Source organism: Vicugna pacos, chromosome 5 (genome assembly GCF_048564905.1).
Source record: "Vicugna pacos chromosome 5, VicPac4, whole genome shotgun sequence".
Taxonomy (NCBI): Eukaryota; Metazoa; Chordata; class Mammalia; order Artiodactyla; family Camelidae; genus Vicugna; species Vicugna pacos.
Window position 1 is genome coordinate 3,828,356 of NC_132991.1, and position 22,918 is coordinate 3,851,273.

The 22,918-nt window shown below is 53.3% G+C and overlaps 1 protein-coding gene across 3 annotated transcripts in view; it reads left to right on the plus strand.

Moving 5' to 3' along the window:
* Positions 1-393: 393 nt before the first annotated feature.
* Positions 394-22,918, plus strand: part of LIMS2 (LIM zinc finger domain containing 2) — a 33,680-nt gene continuing 11,155 nt past the window's right edge. Inside the window, exons 1-4 of one of the 3 annotated variants that reach the window (XM_072960795.1) lie at positions 394-581; positions 17,948-18,107; positions 20,100-20,166; positions 20,413-20,533. In XM_072960795.1, coding sequence (XP_072816896.1) covers positions 571-581; positions 17,948-18,107; positions 20,100-20,166; positions 20,413-20,533 — 359 coding nt within the window. In that variant the 5' untranslated portion in view covers positions 394-570. Of the gene's footprint in view, positions 582-9,313; positions 9,373-12,431; positions 12,706-17,947; positions 18,108-20,099; positions 20,167-20,412; positions 20,534-22,918 lie in introns of those variants that run through there. The other 2 variants (XM_072960796.1, XM_006196075.4) reach the window with 2 other exon arrangements.

Below are 22,918 nucleotides of genomic sequence, written 5' to 3' on the forward strand. Positions count from 1 at the left end.
CCACCCCTGGGTCCCCCGGCCCTGCATCCCTGCGAGTGTTCGCGATGCCGGACGGCCGGGACGGCGGAGGGGGAGCGCCGGGCCACGCGCCCCGGCGGGGCTGGGGGCTCGCTCGCGTGGATTGTAACTTCACTCCCTTTTAAAGGAAAGCTATGCCCGGAATCCGGGAGGTGGCGAGGCGAGCCGGGCGGGGACGACGTGACCCGCGCCCGCCACAGCCGCTCCCGGTGTCCCCGGAGCCCGGTGGCGCGGGTGGCCACCCCCGCTCCCGCCGGCGCTCGCTCCCGCCGCCTCGCCGGCCCCCTCCCCGGCCCCCACCCCGCCCTCCCCGCACCCCCCGCTCGTGGGCGGGGCGGGCCCACCCTGCCCTCCAGCCCCGGCCCGGCCCCCACCTCCCGCTGGCTCGAAGGCTGGGCCGGGCTGCGCGGCGGGCGGAGCGGCTCCTGCCTTTTTTGGGCGTCTCCTCGCTCCTCTCCTCGGACCTGCGGGAGGGCGCTGCGCGGCGGGCGGCGGCGGCGCCGGCGGCCGAAGGGGTCCCGAGGCGGCCCCAGCTCGACGCGTGCAGCCACCATGACGGGAAGGTAACAGCCCCGGGCGGCGGGACCCCCCGCCCCGCGCCGCCCCGCCCCGCCCCGCCTTCCCGGGCCGGGACCCCTCAACTTGGCCGCGCCCGTCAGGTCGGGGGACCCTCTCCCTCGCCCGCATCCCTCCCTCCCTCGCCCTGGCCCCGGGCAGCGGCAGGTGGAGCGCCTGCCCCGCACTGTGGGGCCGTTACCCCGCACCCATCGAGAACCAGGCCTCGGAGGGGACTCGCTCAAGGTCACAGCCAGCTAAAGGGCAAAGGGGCAAAATCCAGGCTATTGGCTTCCCCCAGCTTCCCTGACACCCGAGCCGGGCCATCCTGGTGAGGCCTCACCTCGGGAGCCTTCTGTTTCCTCCTCTGTGAGCCAGGAATGGTGAAAATTTTGCACAAATGGTAAAAACGATAAAAGGTCTGTGCGAGAACGGCCAGAACTGCCCCCAACAAAGGCTGCACAGGGGTGCGGTGCAGGCAGAAGAGTCCCCCAGGCCGGGTCCAGCCTCTGCGCTCATACCCCGTGTGGCCATTTCATAGATGAGGTAACTGAGGCCCCAGACACTGTGTGACTCACCAGGCCAGTCACATGTCCAGCAGTGTCCAGCCAGTGTTGGCCTCTGCAGTCCTTTCTGGAACACGGCTGGGTACAAGTGACTCATGCTGGGCGGGAGGGGCTGGTCTCCTGGGCCCGGCAGCCCCCTTCCAGCCAAACCCAGGCAGAAGGATGCTCTTCTTTGTGACCCCTTGAGTAGGGGTTGGAGGGAGGAGAGGACCCTGTAGCTTTGCTGGGGACAGGGGCTTGGAGAGGCAATGTGCACGGATGGGGAGTGGCCATGGAGGGCAGGGTGGTGGCCCCAAACCTAGGTGATGTGCAGCATGGTCACCTAGCCCGCAGGGACATGGGTTTTGCTGTTAAGGCTGCGGCCCTTCGCCATTTAATAGCCTTCGCGATTATGGCTGAGTCTTAGGGCAGCCCTGGGAATCGGCATTCATCCTCTCACCTGGCGAGTTCTGTGCTTCCTACGCAGTTTGCTGCACACTCCCTAGACCTTCCGCCCCGGCCCAAGTCTGCGGATAAAGCCACCCCCCAGTGCTCACCCCTCTTAGCATGCCCATGCGGCCACTGCCCTCCTGGTCCCTCGCAGGGCTCCCCTGCTGGCTGCTCGGCTCCCACCTCAGAGTCTTCGACGGAAAGAAGGGAAAGAGCAGAACAGAGGAGCAATCACAGGCGGGTGGGGGGAGGGGTGTATAGGGGTGGTGGTTCTGGCACAGCAGGGATGCTGGTAAGGCAGAGCCAGCTTCATTAGCAGCTTCCGCCCTGATGCCATGCAGTGTGGGCGCAGAGACCCAGTGGCACCTCTGTTCCCTCGGCAGGGGTCCTCTCAACCCTGAGTCCTAGGGTCTGCCACGGATAGAGAGACCATCAGGTCAGGCAGGTGGGTGGTGGGGGCAGGGGCCAGCCTCCCCATTTGCTGCCCGGCTCCAGCGGGTGTCCTGAGCCTGAGAGATGCTGGTTATCAAATGACAGCGACCAGAGTGAGACTTGGGAAACACCAAGTCAGTTTTTTTTTCTTACAGAAGTGAAACCGCTCCTCTTAGACAGTTAGGAAAAACCCAGAAGCAAAAAAAGATAACGGAAACATAAAAAGAAAGAAAACACCTGAGGTTCCACTCCTCAGAGACGCCCTCAGGAACATTTCGCTGGCTCTCTTCTTTCGGTATATGTTTCTGCCAGATTGTTATTCACACGCTGTGGAGTGGTTTGTGAGCGTGTCATTGTACAGGCCTTCACTCTCGTGTGAAGCTTGCTCCCATGAGTAGTGTTGGTACCAGGGCCACCCAGCCTCCTCTCCGCACACAGGCATTGGGACCAGGCTGGTAGAGGGATGGGCATCTGACCCCACCTTTGGGATGGGCGAGACTTTCCCTATTGCCAAAGCTGTGGAGTTTCCGTGTCACTCTGCTGCATGCCACGATGCCCTCTGCACGTCCACCGCCGCCACGAGGTGCCAGGGCCACTCTCGCACCTGGATCCTGGTTCTCCCCCGCATCGTCCCTTGCCCCTCAGAACTGGGCCGATCTTTGGCAATGACCCTCTCCTCATTCACCTCGCGCACCTTCTGGGGCTGCCCCAGCAGGACGGAAGCAGGCAGGGCCAGAGGGAGGGCAGAAGGGAGGCACGGAAGCACGTAGAGTGACAAGCACGGCCAGGCACTTTGAAAATCCTCCTCCGGGTGCTGGGACTCAGAGCTGCTGAGGAAGAGGTTGGGGAGGAGACTGGTCAGGAGACAGGCAGCAAGGCAGCCTCTCCTTGGCAGGTGTGGGGCTAGAGAAGAGGAGCCGGACCCAGGGAACGCGGGAGGTGGAAAGGACAGGGCTTGACCCCAGGCAGGTCCAGAAGGATGCCCATTTGTGGCGGCGGATGTGGGAGTGGACACAGCTAGTTTGGGCCATGAAGCCTTTGAAGAGCTCTGGGGGAAACCCTGAGACACTGTTGAACCTGAGGGAGGGCATTGAGCTTGAGTAAGAGGGTAAATGAGGGCTCGGAGGTGGGTGTGGGTGCTGAGGGAGCCGGCTGCTGTGGGAAGGGGCTCAGCCCTGGCGGCAGCCCAGGGACTCCGGACCTTAAGAACACAGAACCTGTGTGCCAGCTCACGGAACCTCTGGCATCAGCATTGTTCCCCAGGGGAATGCTCAAGCCGGGCTGGTTCCGTCCCTGCCCAGGGATGCAGTCTGTCAGCGGCACTCCTGGCAGTGGCAGTGCAGCTCGGTGGCTTGGCCTCATGTGTGGAGCACATCTGCCACGTGACCGTGATCCAAGGATCTGCTTGCCAGATCACAAGCAGGGCCCCACGCTTGGTACAGTGCGGGATGGGGCTTTTAGGTCCCTGCCCTCACACATGCCAGCCTCCCCCCACGCCCCACGGTGCTCCCAGCTGTTGCCCACCCTCCCCAGGAGGATGCCCCGGGGTCCCCTCAGTAGAGGAGCCAGCTGAGGTGCAGTGAGGGTGGCAGCTGGAGCCCTCGGGACAGCACCTAGGGCTGTGATGGAGTCAGGGGTTTAAGCAAGGTGCAAGACAGGTGACAAATGATGTACAGATGAGCCCTGAGCCCCAGATGGTGCTGGGCTGGACACTGCCCATGGCTCCTCCTCTCTTTTCCTCTGCTTCAAGCGTAGACCCCCCTCTCTGGCTGGCCAGGGGGTGCAATGGGGCCTGAATTGTAGTGTATGCCCCCTTCTGTGCTATGAACACCTCTACCTGAGCTCGCTTCAGGCTGACAATGTGATGTTAACCAGTTCACAGAATTCCTGAAAATGTAGCAGTCAGCACTCGTGAGCTGGGACGGGATAGCCCAGGCACATGTGTGGAGACGTCTGATGTATGTGTACATTCAGTGGTTTTTTAGTACATTCACCAGGTTATGCAGCCATCACCACTAATTCTGGGACATTTTCATCACCCTCCCAAATAAACCCATTTGCAGCCAATCCTCATTCTCCCCTCCCCAGCCCCCAGCAATCACGAATCTGCTTTCTGTCTCTACAGATTTGCCTTTTCTGGACATTTCATAGAAATGGAACCATACATAATGTGGCTTTTTTTTTTTTTTGGTCTGGCTTCTTTCCGTTAGCATAAAGTTTTGAGGGTTCATTGATGCTGTTATACTTTGTTCCTTTTTTTGGCCAAATCACATTCCACTGTATGGATGTACCACATTTTGTCTACGTGTTCATCTGTGGAGGACATTTGAATTGTTTTCACTTTTGGCTTTTTTTGTTTTTTAAACAGAGGTACTGGGAATTGAACCTAGGACCTTGTGCATGCTAGGCATGCACTGTACCACGGAGCTATACCCTCCCCGCCTCCACTTTTGGCTCTTATGAATAACACTGCTGTGAACATCCCTGTATATATTTCCTACTTTCTGGAGCACATACCTCAGGGTGGAGTTGCTGGTTCCCATGGTAACTCTATGTTCAACTTTTTGAGGAACTACCAAGCTGTTTTCCAAGGAACTGCACAATTTCCACATTCCCACCAGGAATTCTCACTAACGTGTATTATCTGCTTTAGTAGGTGTAAAGTGGTATCACATTATGTTTTGATTTTTATTTCCCTAGTGACATGTGATGCTGGATGCCTTTTCCTGTGCTTATTAGCCACTTGTATATCTTTTCTTGGAGAAATGTCTATTCTAATTCTGTGCCCATTTTTAAATTAGGTTGTCTTTTTCTTGTTGGATTCTAAGAGTTCCTTATGCATTCTGAATACTAGATACTTATCAGATACATGATTTGCAAATATTTTCTCCTGTGGATTGTCTTTAGCTTTCTGGATCGTGTCCTTCAATGTACAGAAGTTTTAAATTTTGATGAAGTCCAATTTACCTATTTAGTTTTGATTGCTTGAGATTTTGGTGTCATATCTAAGAATCTTACCTAATACAAGGTCATGAAGATGACCTATGTTTACACCTATGGTTTTTTCTAGGAGTTTTATAGTTTTAGCTCGTACATTTTGGTTTTCAATCCATTATGAGTCAGTTTTTACATAGGACCTGATGTAGAGGTTTAAAGTTACTCATTTGCACGTGGCTGTTCAGTAGTACTAGCCTCATTTGTTGACAAGGCTATTCGTTCCTCATTGAATTGTCTTGGCAGACTTGTCAAAAGTCAGTTGACCATGGATGTGTGGAATTACTTCTGGACTCTATCCTATTCCATTGATGTATGTGTCTGTCCTTACGCCAGTACCATATTGTTTTGATTACTGTAACTCTGTAGTAAGTTTTGAAATTGGGAAATGTGAGTCCTCTGACTTTGTTCTTTGTTTTTAAGTTGTTTTGAACAATTATTTGGAGTCCCTTGCATTTATTTCCATATGAGGTTTAGGATCAGTTTGCCTATTTCTGCAAAAAAGGCAGTTGAAATTTTGATAGGAATTGTGTTGAATTTGTAGGTCATTTGGGGAGGAAAGGTATTGCCATTTTAATATTGAGTTTTCTAAGCCTTGAACATCGGATGTCTTTCTATTTATCTAGGTCTTTAATTTCTTTCAATGATGTTTTGTAGTTTTCATTGTGTAACACTTACACTTATTCAGTTAAATTTATTTCTAAGTATTTATTCTTTTGATGCTATTGTAAATGGAATTGTGTTATTAATTTTGTATTCAGATTGCTCATTGCTAGTGATTTTTGTATATTGTCCTTTTATCCAGCAACCTTGCTGAACTCATTTACCAGTGTAATGGGAGGGCTCTTTAGGGTTTTCTGTATATCAGCATATGTGATGCACAGTTTGAGATAGTTTTACTTCTACTCTTCCAATCTAGATACCTTTTATTTTCTTTTCTTGCCTAGTTGTCTTCACTGGAACCTCCAGTGCAATGTTGAAAAGAAATGGCAAGGCTAGGGGAAGAGGGTGTAGCTCAAGTGGTAGAGCACATGCTTAGCATACCCAGGGTCTTGGGTTCAATCCCCAGTACCTCCTCTAAAAATAAGTAAATAAGTAAACCTAACTGCCTCCCCCCACCCCCCAAAAATACAATTAAAAAAAAGAAATGGCAAGGCTAGACATCTTCTCTTGTTCCTCACCTAGGAGGGAAAACGTTTAGGTTTTTTTTCACCATTACGTATGATGTTAGCTCTGGGTTTTTATGAAGTTGAAGAAGTTTCCTTCTATTCCTAGATTGTTGAATGTTTGTTTGTTTTATCATGAAAGGGGATGGATTTTGTCAAGTGCATTTTCTGCATTCATTGAGATGATCATGTGGTGTTTCCCTTTATTCTAGTGATACTTTTCTTTCTTTGGTTTTGATATCAGGGTAATACTGGCCTCATGGAATGAGTTCAGAAGTGTTTCCTCTTGACTGATTTTTGGAAAGATTTTGTGAAGGATTGGTGATAATTCTACTTAAACATCTGGTGGAATTTGCCAATAAAACCACCTGGTCCTGGAATCTCTCTTGTGTGAAGTTTTTTGATTACTAACCCAGCACATGCTACTGGTCTATTTGGATTTTCTGCCTCTTCTTGAGTCAGTTTTGGTAATTTGTGTCTTTCTAGGAATTGGTCCATTTCAACTAGGCTAGTTAATGTGTTGGCATACAATTGTTCATAGTATATCCTGTTAATCCTTTAAATTTCTCTAAGTTCAGTCTCTTCTTTCACTTCTGATTTTACTCATTTGAGTGTTCTCTTTTCTCTTGGTCAGTCTAGAGAAAGATTTCTTAGTTTTGTTGATCTTATCAAAGAACGAACTTTTGGTTTCACAGATTTTTTCTATTTTTTCCAAAATTCTATTTCATTTAATCCTGCTCTAATCTTTGTCATTTCTTTCCTTGTACTTACTTTAACTTTAGTTTGCTCACGTTTACTCATCTGTTTCTAGTTTCTTAAGGTGGCAGGTTAACTTACTGATTTGAGATATTTCTTTCTTTTTTTTTTTACTGTAGATATTTACCAGTATAAATTAAATGCCACTTGAGCATCATCCCATACATTTCAATATGTTGTGTTTTCATTTCATTCATTCCAAAGTACCTCCTAAGCTCCCTTGTGTTTTCTTTTCTGACCCATACATTCTTTAGGAGTGTATTGTTTAACTTCCACCTAATTGTGAATTTACTAAATTTCCTTTATGATTGACTTCTAATCTTATTCCACTGTGGCTTCCTACAATCTCCATCATTTAAAATTATTGAGACTTATTTTATGTCCCAACATGTGGTCTGTCCTAAAGAATATGCTGTGCACTTAAGAAGAATGTATGTTCTGCTGTTGGTGGGTGGAGTTTGTTTTAGATGTCTTCTAGGTCTAATTGGTTTATAGTGTGTTCATGTCTTTTGTGTCCTTGCTTAGCTTCTGTATGACGGTCTGTCCACTATTGAAAACAGAGTATTGAAGTCTCCCACTATTATTGTTAAATCATCATTTTTTCTCCCAATCCTGTCAGTTTTTGCTTCAGGTATTTTGAGGCTCTGTTGCTAGATGCATATGTTTATACTTGTTATTTCTTCTTGATGTATTGACTTTTTTATCATTGTAAAATGGCCTTCTTTGCTCTTGTAAATTTTTGCCTTATGGCCTATTTTGTCTGATATTAGTATAGCCACTCCAGTTCTGTTTTGGTTGCTGTTTGTGTGGTACACCTTTTCTATTCTTTTACTTTCAAGCTTTTTGTGTTTTTGAATTTAAACTGAATCTCTTACAGAAAGCATACAGTTGGATCATATATAAAATATTCATTTAAAAAAAGTTTAAAAACCTTTTAATTGGAAAATTTAACCTACTTATATGTAATGTAATTACTGGTAAGATGAGGTTTACATCTGCCACTTTGCTGTTTTTTCTATATATCTTATGTCTTTTTTTTTGAAAACTAATTTCCAGATTTTTTATTGATGAAATTAAAAATAATTGGTTATCTTATGTCTTTTTTTAAAAAAATTAAGAATATGTTATTTATTTAGGGTTTTTTTTAGGGGGGTAGATAATTAGGTTTATTTATTTCTTTATTCTTAGAGGAGGTACTGAGGATTGAACCCAGGACCTGGTGCATGCTAAGCATGTGCTCTACCACTTGAGCTGTACACTTCCTGCCTCATGTCTTTTTGTTCTTAGTTCCTACACTATTGCCTTCTGTTGTGTTAAATTATTTCATGATGCAGTCTTTAAACCAGTTGGGAAAAAAAGGTTTATAAACAAAAAATACACTTATACTGTCTTTCATATTTATCTTACAGTTACCTTTATTGCTCTTTATATTTTCATGTGGATTCAAATTATTGTCTAATGTTCTTTCATTTCATCCTGTAAGATTCTTTATTATTTCTTTTCAACTCTAAAATTTCTGTTTGGTCCCATTTTATAATTTCCATCTCTGTACTGATACTCTCCATTTGGTGAGATATTTTCCTCTTTCCCTTTAGTTTTTTTAGACCTGGTTTCCTTTAGTTCTTTGACCATATTTAATATAGCTGATTTAAAGTCTGCTAGTAAGTCTAGCATCTGGGCTTCCACAGGGACAGTTTCTGTGGGTTGCTTTTTTTTTTTTTCTGGGTCTAGGTCATATTTTTTTGTTTCTTTGCATGTTTCATAATTTTTCCTGAGAACTGGACTTTTCAAGTAGAATAATGTGGCAACTCTGGAAACCAGGTTCTCCCTGCTTCTGAGTTCATTGCTGCTGCTTATTGTTTGTTTGTTTAATGACTTTTCTGAACTTCTGTAAAATCTGTATCTCTGTCGTCTGTGGCCACTGAAGTCTCTGCCTGCTCAGTTTAGTGGTCAGCAAATGACTGGACAGGGATTTTCTTGATTTCTGAAACTAGTAAGTCTCCCAGAGAAGACTCTGAGTGTATGTTGGAGTGCACGTTCAACATTCAACCAGTCATGTTACAACTCTGCCTTAGTCTTCGCTCCCTGCTTGTACTGAGCCTAAAAGGTCTGTCATAAGTGAGCGCCTGGGACCTTCTAAGGTCTCTCCTGAGCATGCATACAGCTCTGGGCATTTGCATAGCCTTCTGGATTCTTAGGAATATGTCAATTCTTTTCAAAGTCCCTAGGGACATCTCATTCCTCAGTTTTTCCTTTTAAGCATTTTGATTGGTCAGTTGTTTGGCCCCAATGGTTCCATTGCCTTTGATAGTGGCAACTATGATATCATAAACAGCTATGATAGTAATACATTTGAAAAACTCTCCCCAGGAGGGGCTTTTAGCACTAGGCACATGTGAGTGAGGTCACCTAACGAACGACAAGCCTTTCAAGTAGGATCTTCTAAGGAAGACCAGGTCAGGTTGAATAATAACTCTTTGGGAATGAAGCTTTTAAAGAGTTCCAGCCCTGTTCTGCTCCCTTATTACTGGGAATGCAGGCAGTTACTTTCCTAGGCAGCTGTGGAGTTAGGGAGTGGGGATTAAGGACTGGGATAAATTAAAACATCGTAAAGCTCCCTGTTATTACTGAGATTCAGTTGTTTTTTTCCCCCTCCCAGTTAGTTGGATTGATTGATTGATTGATTGATTGGCTGATTGATTGATAATGAGGTATAACTGACATATAACATTATAGTAGTTTTAGGTGTGCAACATAATTTTGATACTTACATATACTGTGGAATGATCACCATGGTAAGTCACCATAGATGTCAGTTAACATCTGACACCGTAATTATAAAAATCATTTTTTCCTTGTGATGAAGACTTTTAGGATCTGTTTTCTTAGCAACTTCGAAACATGCAGTAAACTGTTAACTGTAGTCACCGTGCTGTACATTACATCCCCAGGACCTGTTTGTCTTACAGATGGAAGTTTGTACCTTCTGACCCCCTTCACCGATTTCACTCATCTCCCACCCTCACCTCATCAATCTGTTCTCTGTATCTGACCTTGGCTTTTTGTTTTGTTTTTTAAAATCCACATATAAATGTGATCATCTGGTATTTGTCTTTCTCTGTCTGACTTATTTCACTTAGCATAATGCCTTCAAGTTTCATCCATATTGTCACAAATGTCAAGATTTCATTCTTTTTATGGCTGAATAGTATTCCATGTATATATATACACCATATCTTCTTTATCCATTCATCCATCAATGGACACTTAGGTTTTTTCCATATCTTAGCTATTGTAAATAATGCTGCAATGAACATGGGGTGCAGATATCTTTTCTATTTAGTGTTTTTGTTTTCTTCAGATAAATACCCAGAAGTGGAATTGCTGGCTTATATGGTTTTTCTATTTTTAATTTTTTCAAGGAACCTCTATACTGTTCTCCATAGTGGCTGCACCAATTTGTGTTCCTACCAACAGTGCCCAAGGGTTCCCTTTTCTCCATATCCTCGCCAACACTAATTATTTCTTGTCTTTTTGATAATAGCCATTTTTAAAAGAATATTTTTATTTATTATTGTATTACTTAATTATTTTTTATTTTGGGGAGGGTAATTAGGGTTACTTACTTTTAGAGGAGGGGCTGGGGACTGAACCCAGGACCTTGTGCATGCGAAGCATGTGCTCTACCACTTGAGCGATACCCTCCCCCTGATAATAGCCATTCTAACAGGTATGAAGTGATATCTCACTGAGGTTTTTACTTGCAGTTCCCTGACAGTTAGTGATGTTGAGCACCTTTTCATGTACCTGTTGGTCATCTCTAGGTCTTCTCAGCTGTTTTTCTTGACCAAATGCTTTCTGGGTTACTGCAAGTCTTTGATTAATCGACAGAGTTCTGGAAAAGCAGATTGTGACAATTTTTGTTAGTTTTTTCATTGCTTTTATAGAAAGATAAACTTTTAGAGGTTCCCACTCTGCCCCTTTGGCTGACACTTTTACTGTGTTTTTGCAACTGTGTTTTCTGGAGCCAGAATGCTGGCTGGGGAGCCCAGCGTAGCCTGTGCCCTCACCCCTGCAAGACAGGCTGCTGAATGGGAGGGCATGGCTGTGCGGAGATTTGGGGTTTGGGCTCAATCAGACACTGAGCCTCTCAATTTCTAGCTGCTGGTGCCCCCTTGTGCAGTAAATATTTGTTGAATTGATTACTGCTTGATAACCTTGAACTTGAACTTCATTTAAAATTATGATATACAAAATGTTTATGGTTACAGTCTCCTCCCTAGGTCCGTCTGCCATTGTAGACACCTTCCCTCCTTAAGTGAATCTATGAAACAGAGTTCTGGATTTCCACATGGGCAGGAATGGGTGGAGGCTGTTAAGAGGAGTGTAGGCCTACGGCATCGACTTCAAGCTGCTGTAACCAAACTCTACTCTAGCTAGCTTTCTTAAACACATCGCTGTCCACATCAGAGGGTGGGAGGTGATCCTTCCACTTGCTGGCTCTTCCAGGCTCAGCCTCCCTCTGCCCTTTAGCCCCTGGCGCCACTTTTAAGAAAATATTTGTTGAATTGATCAGTGCTCGGTACCTTTGAAATTGAGCTGGGCATTGACAAATTACACTGCACCCAGTGCCTGTGGTCATCTGCCTGTGTTGGGGGCTGGTTAATGAGGACTTCCTCATGTTTGGATTTGCTGGATGCGGTGTGTTCCTTGGTGTGTGGGCCTGGCATCTATGCGTCATGGACCCCCTCTAAGGGCTTCTGCCGCCCCAGTGTAGGGGGACCTGCGTCCTGCTGTCTGGAAGATGGGGGAAGCTGCTCTCTGACCTGACGGCAGGGTTTTCAGGGAAGTGGAATCGGCCTTATAGGTTTCCACGAGTGCTCTGGATCCTTATTTAATGCTGACCTTGGTGCCTGCTCAGCTGGGAAGTTCAGCACTGACCGTGGGTGGTTTGCACCTTGGATCACTGTGACCCTGCCAATCCTTTTAGGTCAGAATGCATGGGAACAGTGTCTTCCTGGGGGTCTCCATCAGATGTGGGTGCTTCTGGTCTTGCTAGTGAGTTGGGGGCTTACCTGTCCTCTAGGATTTGACGGTGCTGACCTCTTTTGGGGTGCATGGCTATCTGTTGGCCAGATCCAGGGGACCAGCCTGCCCTGGTCTGGATCTCCTAGGTGGCCTTTGTGGTTGCAGGCTCTCAGATAAGGGACCGAGGCGGAATGTGGGCATGTGTGGGAATCCCTCATCAGTTTCTTACCTGTTTGCAGGGTTCCTAGGCTGGATCAGCTCCGTACTGCCCCTACCCTTCACATGACTGTACCATTATCGGCACGTCCAGGGGGCTTCAGGTTTCCTGGGAGGCTCCTGGCAGCCAGAGGTCCCCAGGCATCCTGCCCGGTCACTAGGGACCTCACCTCAGTGCTGTCTGGGATCTCCCCGGCGACTCCCCTCCCCAGCCCGGACCTAGCCCCGCCAGCCTCAGCTTTCACTCTGCTGCCCCCGTGGCGGGAACAATATCCTTTCTATTTGGAGTTGACTCGGCTGCCCTTTGGAGCCCGCAGTGCGTAACGTGAGCTCCTGTGCCAAGGGGTGGGGGCCCGGGCGCACGCCGCCGTCCGGCCGCGGTGGCCGCCCGCCGCCGCACCTGCCCTCGGAGCCCGGGGATCAGCGCCCGGTGGGTCGGAGCGGGAGGAGGCCCGCGCCATGGCGGCCCGGCTGGGCGCGCTCGCCGCGTCGGGGCTGTACCGGCGGCGCCAGCACCGCCAGAGCCTGCCGCCCGCCGCGCCCGGGTAGGTGGCCGGGGGCGGGGCGGGGCGGGGGGGGGGCGGCCGGGGACAATGGCCGGAAAGCTGCAGCCGCAGGCCTTTCCTCGGACACCCGGCCTGGCCCTTCCGACGGCGATGGGCCCGGCGGCCCAGGGCGCGCGGACGGGCGCCTGGGTTGGCGGCCAGGCGGGGGAAGGGTGCGGCTTGATCCTGCTGGGTTTGGGGACCTGTGATCAACACCCTGGGGCCTGGCCCTGAGGATGGGGTGTTCAGATAAGTTGTCCTCTGTCACTCCCATGCCCACTTTCGGTCTGGGATCACTTTCTGGCCGCTTTATAGACGAGCAGACTGAGTGGACAAGGGAACTGCTGGACATCACCCATCCAAAAATTGGCTAAGCTGTGACTTGAAGCCAGGTTGGACTGACTCCAAAGCCTGAGCTGCTTTATCCCATGGGAAATGGCTCGTGTAGACAAATGATGGAAGCCCCTTTGGGGCTGAGAGAGGGAGCCTGTGGGGCTGAGGATGGTCCTCAGGACATCTCTGAGGTGGAGTTAACCTAGGGTGGGAGGGTCTGAGCTGGCACGTGGATGGTGGTGGAGCCCCCTGGGTGAGGGTCCGGCTGGGGAAGGGTGTTCCTGGACATGTTGAATTTGCAGTGCCTCTGGGTGGGGGGGGCACCTGGGTGGAAACATCCAGTAGAAAGTTGGGGAGACAGAGCAGTGAGGGCTCTCTGGGGTCTTGGGGTCTTTGGTGTCAAAATGACAGGTGGGGCCCCAGAGTGGGGAGGAGCTCTGGGAGAGGGCTGGAGGTTGGGAGGAGGGGGTGGGGATGGTGGGAGGAGACAGAGCAGCGGTCACGGGAGGCTGGGGGACTTGGAGGCCCAGGGAAGGAGAGGAAGTCCAGGGGCAATGCTAAGAGTGCATCAAGAGGAAGGGGGCAGGTGGGGAATGGGAACAGAGGCCCAGAGGGCAGCTGTGGGATGCCTGTTGCAGCCAGTCCCCTCACCAGGGGAACCTGGGGCTCAGGAGGCCAAGTAACGTACTTGAGTGAATGGGAACCCTCACTGCTTGGCCTCTGAACGACCCTGGACGTCTGCGGAGTGAGCCTGGATGCAGGGAGAGGGCGAGCAGGGCGCTGATGGGCCAGAGGCTGTGCTGGAGAGTGGTTTCACAGGACAGATGCAGCGCAGGAGGGTGGCCCAGGTGCATGGAGGGCAGGGGGTGTGATAATGATCAGGCCTCAGGAAAGTCCACAGGAAAGTCCACGTGTCCGGCATGCACAGATGCTAAACGTGACCTGTGAGCTTTTCTGTGAGCTTCTGGCTTGTGCCCTCCAGCTGTCTGTTGTCAGTGCCACGCATTTAAAATGCCCCTACTTGAAAGTAAACAGCTGCTAGAGCAAAGGGGCAGGGCTGAGGCTTCAGGGAAAGCGCTGCAGTTTCCCGCAGGCTCTGTGCAGACTTGAAACGGGTGGGTAGCAGCCTGAGGCAGCACGTTGATTTTCTATCGTCCCCATGGCTGGATGTCACCTTGGCTTTGTGGAAATTCCAGTTTTGTGACCCCTGCGGCTGGCCTCTGCCTGGCCTGGGAGGGGAGGGGCGGGAGGAGGCCCAGGCACTGGGGCAGCTTCTGCTTGAGCTCTGGAGGCCTTGCTGCAGTCAATCCCCGCTCCTGCTCCGGGAACAGGGCCTGCCACGGTACTGGTGCTCTATAAAGACCTGTTGGATGAAGGCGAGGAGGAGTCACGGGCTGTGCTTGCAGATGTGGCCTCAGTGAACCCCGCCAGCCCCTGGAGGTCACTGTTGCTGGCCCATTTTACAGATGAGGAAGCTGAGGTTCCCAGAGTACTTTGCTGTAGGTCACGCAGCTCGAGGGTGTCCGAGCCAGGGTGGAGCACGCATGCACATTGGCTGACCGCTGCGCTGACTGCTGTGCGGGGTTACCTGGCCTCAGTGACACCCACTCACCCTTGAGGCCAGGAAGACCCCGGTGGCTGGCCCCTGCCTGTTTATTCCCAGGCCCTCTCATCATCTTTCTAGACTGGGTGGGTGGGAGACCAGAGTGGAGGATGCTCTGGGGTTGTTGAAGAAAGAGTCTTGAATGGTCCTGCCTGTCTGATGCCACTGGGATCCGAGGGGACAAGAGAGAGCACAAGTCTGACCCTGTGTGACCCCAGCAGGTTTCTGACCCTCTTTGCACTTCAGTTTCTCTATCTGGAACCAGCAGCCTCCCCTCACAAGGACCTGGCACAGAGAGGACTTCCCAGCCCCATCCTAGATAAAGCTCAGTGACATCTTGCAACGAGTTGGCTGGTGTTGGCTGTCAAGATGGGGAGTGTCTGCGGAGAAGGGTACAGAGTGGGTGGGGGAGGTGACCACCCACCTCTCGCACGCACTGGCTGCCCCAGCTCAGCCAGTGACACCCCCGATGGCGCTTCTGTGGCCGTGTCCCCATGTCCCCTGCTCGGGAACACACGTGTGCACCCCACCCCCGCCCCAGCTCTGGGCCTCGCCCTGGGACTGTTGGTGTGCTGTCCAGCAGGAGCAGAGGCATCTCCCTGGGGGCAGCTGGCAGACTGTGCTCCTGCTCTGGCCGGAATGTGTGAAGGAGGATGTGGAATGTGAGTCTGCCTCCCTCCGTCCTCTCACAGGGCAAGGGGTGCAGACGGCGGGCCTCCAGGCTGGACTGGGGCGGGGAGGCTCCCAGAGCTGCCTGAAACAGCAGCTCCCTTTATGCAGCGCTGGGCCTGCCCGGCCCTGTGATCTACATGCTGTGCCTTCTCCACAGCACCTCCGCAGGGCGGTTCCGGCTACTCTGGTGACCTCTTTGCAGGTCCAGATGAGGCCCAGAGAAGCTGGTACCTCTTTCCAGGTGCACAGCTCATGTCCAGGGCTGTTAGGATTTAAACATGTTATGTGGAGCCCGGAGTGGGTTCTCCTGCAGGAGACAGTGGGCATTTTCTCTAATGGGGCTGTGGTTCAGTTGTCAGGCACGTGGGCACGATTGTCCATCCGTCTTTCTTCGGCCAGTGGCCTGGAGTGTCGTCTGTGTTCCCGAGCAGGGGTGTGGGGATGCAGCCACAGAAGTGTCATCAGGGGTGCTCCGGGCTGAGACTTGGGCTGGGGCAGACAGCAGGTAAAGGAGGCGGGTGGTCACCCCCACACTCCTCCTGCCTGTGCCAGGCAGAGCCTGTGCAAGGAACGTAGGGGACCGACGGCAAAACCCTTGACCCGAGACTCCCAGGGACCCAGCCAGGGAACTAACCCAGACCAGTGGTGACAACACAAAGGTGCAGTCCCCTAGTGTCTGCCCTGGTGCAGTGACCAGGGCTCTGGGGAGGCAAACAGAAGATGGCCGTGCTGCTGCGCTTGCGTGGTTAGGGTCCAGAGGTCTGGATTTAAGCCCAGGGCTGGACTTGAATCCTTGTTTTGGCTTCATTTTCTGGGTCCTTTGAGTGGGGAATTCCAGGCCCAGAGTCACAGGATTTCCTGTTGATTTCTGACTTCTCCCAGATCCGCAAGGTCCTGTTCAAGGCCAGGCGTTACAGCTTCCTCCTGGCCACCTCGGGTGTTTGTTTGGGGAGGACGAGGCCTCCAGGTTCACAGTGTTCTTGGGGCAGGAAACCATGCCTGTGCTGACCAAGTTCAGCCCAGTCCTCCATGGCCCCGTCTGTCCCCCTCAGAGTGGGCAGAGGGTGGTGGCTGCTGCGCGCAGAGCCTCCTTGTCGTCTTGGGCTGTGCCCCACCCTTCCTCCCACTGTCCTGCTTCCTTGCCCCTGTGGCCTAAATGTGGATGTAGGAGGTGGCCGTGGTCGCCACAGCATGCCTGTGGACAGGCGGAGGCACGTGGAAGTCCAGCCTGCCTGGCAGTGCTTGGTGAAGAACCTTCCAGCCCGGCATTGCCACGCGGGGTCCCTAAGCAGAGCAGAGAGGGGCTTCTGCCTGGGGCGGCAGCCCAGCCTCTGGCCCATATCTGTGTGGCAGCAGCCCTCTGTCTGCCGGACCCACTGTCCATGGTCCACACCTCGAGCTCTGAGAGGCAGAGCCCCTCCCACCTCCTGGGCTCACCCTGCCTGGGAAACCTTCTTCCCTGTAATGGACACCCGAACACCCTGGCGTGAGGACAGGCTGGAAAGATGTTCTCAGAAGCACCCAGCCTCTGTACGTGTCTACACGACATTGCCAGCTCATAGCATCTCTGCTCCCTGAGCCCGCCTTTCCAGGCAGTGCCCCAGTCTATCGGAGTTGACATGAGACAAGATCTATCTGCCACCCTAGCAGCCGAAGACATGGACATCAGGGAGCTGGAAGGTTGTAGAGGCTGTCGAGGGTACCACCAGGTCCTCCAGGTTGAGCCTTGGGGCCCCAGGCTGGAGCCATTGAAATCTGACTAGTTTGCATTCAAATCTGGACTCTGTCATCTGCTATGTGAGTTTGGGCAAATCACTTAATCTCTCTGAGCCTTAAGTCTCACATCTGGAAAGCAGGGTTGCCTCGGGGATTCAGTAAAGATGTGAATACTGAGCTGCTCACCTGTGCCTGGGTGATGTTCTGTCCTGGAGATGCGCTCTGGTTCCCTGGAAGGGTGGTAGGAAGCACAGGAGGGAGCCGAGGTGGCTCTACACCTCAAAAGGTGGCCCAGCATCATGACTGAGCAGCCTGGGGACCAAGAGTGGCATTGACAACCCTAGCACCATCCTCCTTGGGTTTACAGTGGGCCAGGCACCCTGCTGAGGGCGTGTGTGCCCCTCACCTAACAGCTCATGACCCCTGGCCACAGCTGTGATTAGGGTCCTTCCATCGCTGGGCATCTGAGCCTGGGGGGTGAGGGACAGCCCATGCCACACTAGACTCGAGCCCTGGCTGCTCTGGCCAGTGTCTCTGGCGATGGCCTGTCTGGTACCTGACCCTCTGTGAAGTGCACAGGAGGCTGAGGGATGTGGGGGAAAGACAGGGCTTCAGTCTGGTTCTAATCTAGGCTTTGCCTCCACCCACCGCAGCCAGCGTGACCTGGCACCTGGCATATCCATGGCACAGTGTGGCCACAGTGGGGTGTGGACAGCCAGGCAGGGTGACCCGAGCCAGTGCCAGGCAGCTTGGCCTTGACCACGTGTCGCCGAGTCCCTGCAATGCCAAGGCCGTCCCTGGGGTGAGGAGGGCGCGGTACCTCACCCTGGAAAGCATCTTAGCTCTTGAAGGAGGGGGCATGGCCATCCCAGGCTGCGCTCCCCAGCCCTGACCTGCCCGCTCCTTCCTCCCACCCAGTAACATGTCCAACGCCTTGGCCAACGCCGTGTGCCAGCGCTGCCAGGCGCGCTTCGCCCCCGCCGAGCGGATCGTCAACAGCAGTGGAGAGCTGTTCCACGAGCACTGCTTTGTCTGCGCCCAGTGCTTCCGACCCTTCCCCGAGGGGCTCTTCTACGAGGTGAGGATGCTATCCCGGCCCCTGACCTGGCTCAGGGTCTGCGCTCTGGGTGCCCATGGGCCATGCCCGGCTGGGGTCCCCCAGTGACCTGCGGGGCGGACAGGCCCAGCCTCAAGCCAAGGGAGGCACAGAACCTCGTCTACCACAGCTCAGGGCCCAGCCCTCACCTATGAGATGTGGACAGTGCTCTCCTGGTGGCCGTGGGTGCTGGCTGAGAGTCACCATTCATCCTGCCACTTCCGGGCAGACGCCTTGCCCTGGTGGCACTGACCTTCCCTGGGGTCAGACAGTAAACATAACCAACACACAGTGTATCAGATGGTGCTGAGCGCTCTGGTTATAAGGAATTGGGGGTAGGAGATGTGATCAGGGAAGGTAGTGTTTGAGCAGACCTGAAGGAGGTGAGGGAGCTTGCGCATACCTGCAGGAAGAGCTCTCAGCAGAGAGCATTGCCGGTGCAAAGGCCCTGAGGTTGGAGCAGGCAGGGTATTTGAGGAGCAGTAGGAGGCCGGTGTGATGGGAGTAGCAGCAGATGTTTGGCTTGTGGGCCTTCATGGGCCTTAGGCTTCACTCTGGGAAGGGCAGGAGCCACTGCAGGTCTGGAGGAGTCACACCAGCTGTCCGACATTAGAAAAGGACACTGGTCGCTATGCTGAGGAGAGAATGTGCGGGGCAGGCAGGGCCAGGAGCTAGGAGAACAGGCGGGACCTGAAGCCAATTATTGGAAGAATCCAGATAAAAGTGAGGGGGGCCTAGATTGTTCAGTTTTCAGCAGTCTTGCTAGCTGGCTGGCTGACACAGCCGTTATTCAAAATGAAACGACTGAAACATATGGTGAGATAAAATTTTATTAAAAACAAAGGTAACAAATACTCAAAACTCACCACCTCCTAATGATTTTGTTTTACTATCATCTATGACTTTTAGTACTGTACCTGTGTGGTGGGAACACTGCACCGCGGTGGCTACCGACATCTCTTCTCAACCCCAGGGTCACGATGGTGGCTTGAAATTGACCATAGAAATTAACAAATGCTACAAGGCAGCCCTGGAGCTGGTTGTTAAACATTTATCAGCACCCTCCACAGGGGGCAGAGGCTGGCTGGGTTTCAAAGCTGGTGGGATTGGCCAATAGATGGCTGTGGGGCAGGTGATCTGCTTGGCAGAGGGGAACCTGCTGTTCTCTGTGGTGCCTCCTGGCGCTCAGGAAATAGTCGTCGCCAAAGGAATTTAAATTCCTGCAGCCTCTACAGGCCGCTAGGTGAGCTCTATCCAGTTGCAGCTTAATAAGACATTTTAGAGGACAGGAGAAAACCAAATAAAATTGTCAAGGCAGAAGAAAGCAGAGGCAGGTGCTGGCCACACCTGGGGCCAGTGCACAGGCCCTGGCCCAGACAGGTGGGGACAGCAGCTGCGGGACTCGGGGCTCTCCCTGCTCTGCCCCCCTTCCTGTGTCCTTCTTTCTGTCTCCCTTCCCTGTTTTTGTTTTTTTTTTCTTTTAATGGCCCCAGGGGAATGGACTTCTCTCACAGGAAATAGGGCCAGGGACACACAGAATTCAAATTTGACCCCAGCCCTCTCCAGCCTAAACTTCCACCCCCAGCCCTCAGCTTGCTCCTAGGACCAACATGGCCAATGTCTTCAGTGAAGAGGTGCTGGCCTTGCTGAGTTGCCAGCTTCTTCAAGGCCCCTCAGCTGGCACTGTCCCCACGTCCAATGGGCCAGTCCCTCCCGGCTTGGGCCTTGCCCTGGCTGCTCCCTGTCTGAAGTTCCCTCCTCGGAGTCCCCCATCTGCAACCTTTCCATTCCTTATCACCTCCTCCAGGAAGCCCCCCCCCGCCCCACGCTTCCTGTGGCCCTAGCGGGTGCACAAACTGGGATGCTTGTCCAGCCTCCCCGAGGCAGGTCCCCACCTGACTAAGATCGGGGCCAGTGCAGCTCGGGGGAATGACGGTGGTGCCCATGTCCTTTGTCTGCCGGCCCCGCTTGCAGTTCGAAGGTCGGAAGTACTGCGAACACGACTTCCAGATGCTGTTTGCGCCGTGCTGCGGGTCTTGCGGTAAGGGCTGGCAGGAGACGGGCCTCTGGGCTGCCTGGGAAGCGGGTGGGCGAGCGGGAGGGAAGGCAACTGCCCAGACGGCCTGCGCCCTGTCTCTCTGAGCATCAGCCTTTGGGCCCCTGCAGGCATCACCCTCCTGAGCCCTGGGAGGGGCGCCCTTGGACCACGAGGGCCGGTGTGGGTGGGCTCAGCAGGGGGCTTCAGGGGTGGGCGGGCACAGGGCCAGCAGGGGCCTCTCTCTTCCAGGCGAGTTCATCGTCGGCCGTGTCATCAAGGCCATGAACAGCAACTGGCACCCCGGGTGCTTCCGCTGTGAGCTGTGTGACGTGGAGCTGGCCGACCTGGGCTTCGTGAAGAACGCGGGCAGGTGAGATGTGGCGGGTCTTGGGGAGGGAGTGGCCCCTCCTCGGAGGTGCCAGGCCCGTTCCAGGCAGACAGGAGAGCCCTGTCCGATTTACTTGTGAGGACTGAGGCTGGAGAGAGTGAGGTGTGAGTTGGGCTAGCTCAGACTCAGGGGTGTTCCCGGGAGCAGGCTGACAGTAGACCGAGGGGGGAAAGGCAGCCCAAGTGGGTGCTGTTAGACACAGTGGATGGATAAGGAGCTTGGAGTCAAGTTCCCACCCGCCTGGCCACCCCCACTGCTGACCCCAACCATCCACCTCTGTCCTCACCCCACCACGAGCGCTGCTGGAGAGACAGCAGTCACCCAGCCCAGCTGCTCCGAATTCAGGCCCGGGGTTCCTTAGAAGGCTAAGTTCTCATCTTCCACGAAGACTGGCTCTTTCTCCTCACCCCCTCCTCCCACCACCCATCCCCAGTGTGACAACCTCCCCTCCCCTTCCCTGCGGGGCCGCTGCGACCTGGCACTGCCTGGGTCCGAGTGGAGGCCATGTCCCACACCCCCAAAGCCCTGCTCACTCCACACGCCTCCACGAGGGCTCCCAGCTCTGGTCACTCTCCCTCCCTTTCTCGTGGGTCAGGCTTGGTGGCTCCCACGTTTCACAACACCCTCTGAACCTTCCACTGGGATTCTCCGCAGCCCTCTCCATCACCCCTGCTGGCTTCTCCCGTCTGCTCCCTGCACCCAGTCTGGCTGGGTTCCCCGTGGCCCCTGTGTTGCTCACTGCTGGCTCCTCCTGTGACTTCCCAGCAGCCTTTACTGCAGCTCCCGCACCTCCCTGGGGGCCCAGGACCCTGGGGGTCTCCTGCCCCGTGGCTGCTCTGTCCCTCTCCTCATCTGGTTCACCTCCTCCCCCCATGTCTCCGTGTTGGACTCGGTTGGGATTCTGCCCTGGGCCTAAAGTCTCAGAGCCTTAAATGGCATATACGTGCCAGAGAATTCAGATGTCCACCCCCACCCCAGACCTCTCCCTTGGGATACTCTGCTGCCCACGTGCCATCTCCACATGGTGTCCACCAGGCATCCCAGATGCACCAGATCCCAACCAACCAGCTCTGAGTTTCTCCTCTGCCGACAACCAAGTCTCCATGAAGAGTGCACCTGCCTGGTTGTCACCACCCTCACTGTCCCGCTGTCCGTCTGCCTCCCACGCCCTCTCCGTCTGGGCTTTCGTCCCCAGCTCCATTCCCTGGCCCCCTCCTGATGCTGCTGCAGTGATCCCGGCCATCTGCCCGCCCCACCAGAGGTGCAGGTCTACTGTCTCCGTGTCCGCAGGGCACTCAGCAGGAGCCTGAGTGTCAGGTGCTCACGTGAGAGGCTGCAGGTGGCAGATGGGGCAGCGGGGGTCCCGTGTTCATCGGTGGGACTCCCTGGCCAGCTGTGGGCCTGAGTAGCTCCTGTGTCTTTCCTGAGCCCAGCTTAGCTGTGACCCCGCTGCTCCAGCGCTCTGCTGGGAGAGTCCAGAGAGGCTGGAAGCGCTCAGGAAAGTAAAATATTACCGTGATGAAGGGAGGGGGTGCCCCACTCACACCCTCCCAGCCCAGGCTGGCACTTGGAGTCCCAAGGGGCAGAATGCCAGAGTCCCCGTCAGGCAGGCAGGCCGTGGGGCCACCAGAACCGCAATCCACATGCTGCCATTCCCGGGTCACAGGGAAGAGAGGTTCTGGAAGGGGGTTGCGTTAACCCAACAGAATAACCTGCGGCTGTTAAAGTGCAGTGATGTTTGTGGTCGGTAGAATCAAGTACAAAAGAGGAGAAGCTGTGAAGCAAAACGGCTCAGAGCTTGGCCAGCCCGGGCTGCTGGAGGCCTCAGGGAGGGAGCGGGACCATAGCCCTGCTGGGTCCAGGTCAGTGGGGGACATGTTCCCACAGCAGGCCACCCTCCTCCCCCACCAGTAACAGAGCTCAGCTCCCTGGAGGGTCTACCCAGGCTGTGTGCTTGACCAGGACTCGGGAGGGGCCGGGTAGCTGCCAGGAAGCTCTGGGATGGCCGGGCACGTGCAGGTCCGTGTGTGGGTTTCTGGCAGGAGAGAGCTGAGGTGCCCCGCGGGCCCTGTTTTGCTGGAGGTCCCCGGCCACTGCCCTGAAATGTGCTTAACAGTGTTCAGCTGTGATTTAGAGCCTGCATCCCCCGAACTCCGGGTCCTCTGGCAAAGGTGTCACAAAGGGACTCAGAGCGCTTTGCGCTTCAGAGGAAATACTGGGACACCCTCCCCCGCCGAGATCCCCGCGTCCCCTCTTCTGCTAGGCCGTTGGCAGCTGTCTCCCGCGTTCCCCCTGCAAAGCTTCACCGGTGTCCCGGGAAGGAGGCCGGGGGGCTTGCAGGCAGCACTTGGGAAAGAACGACACTCA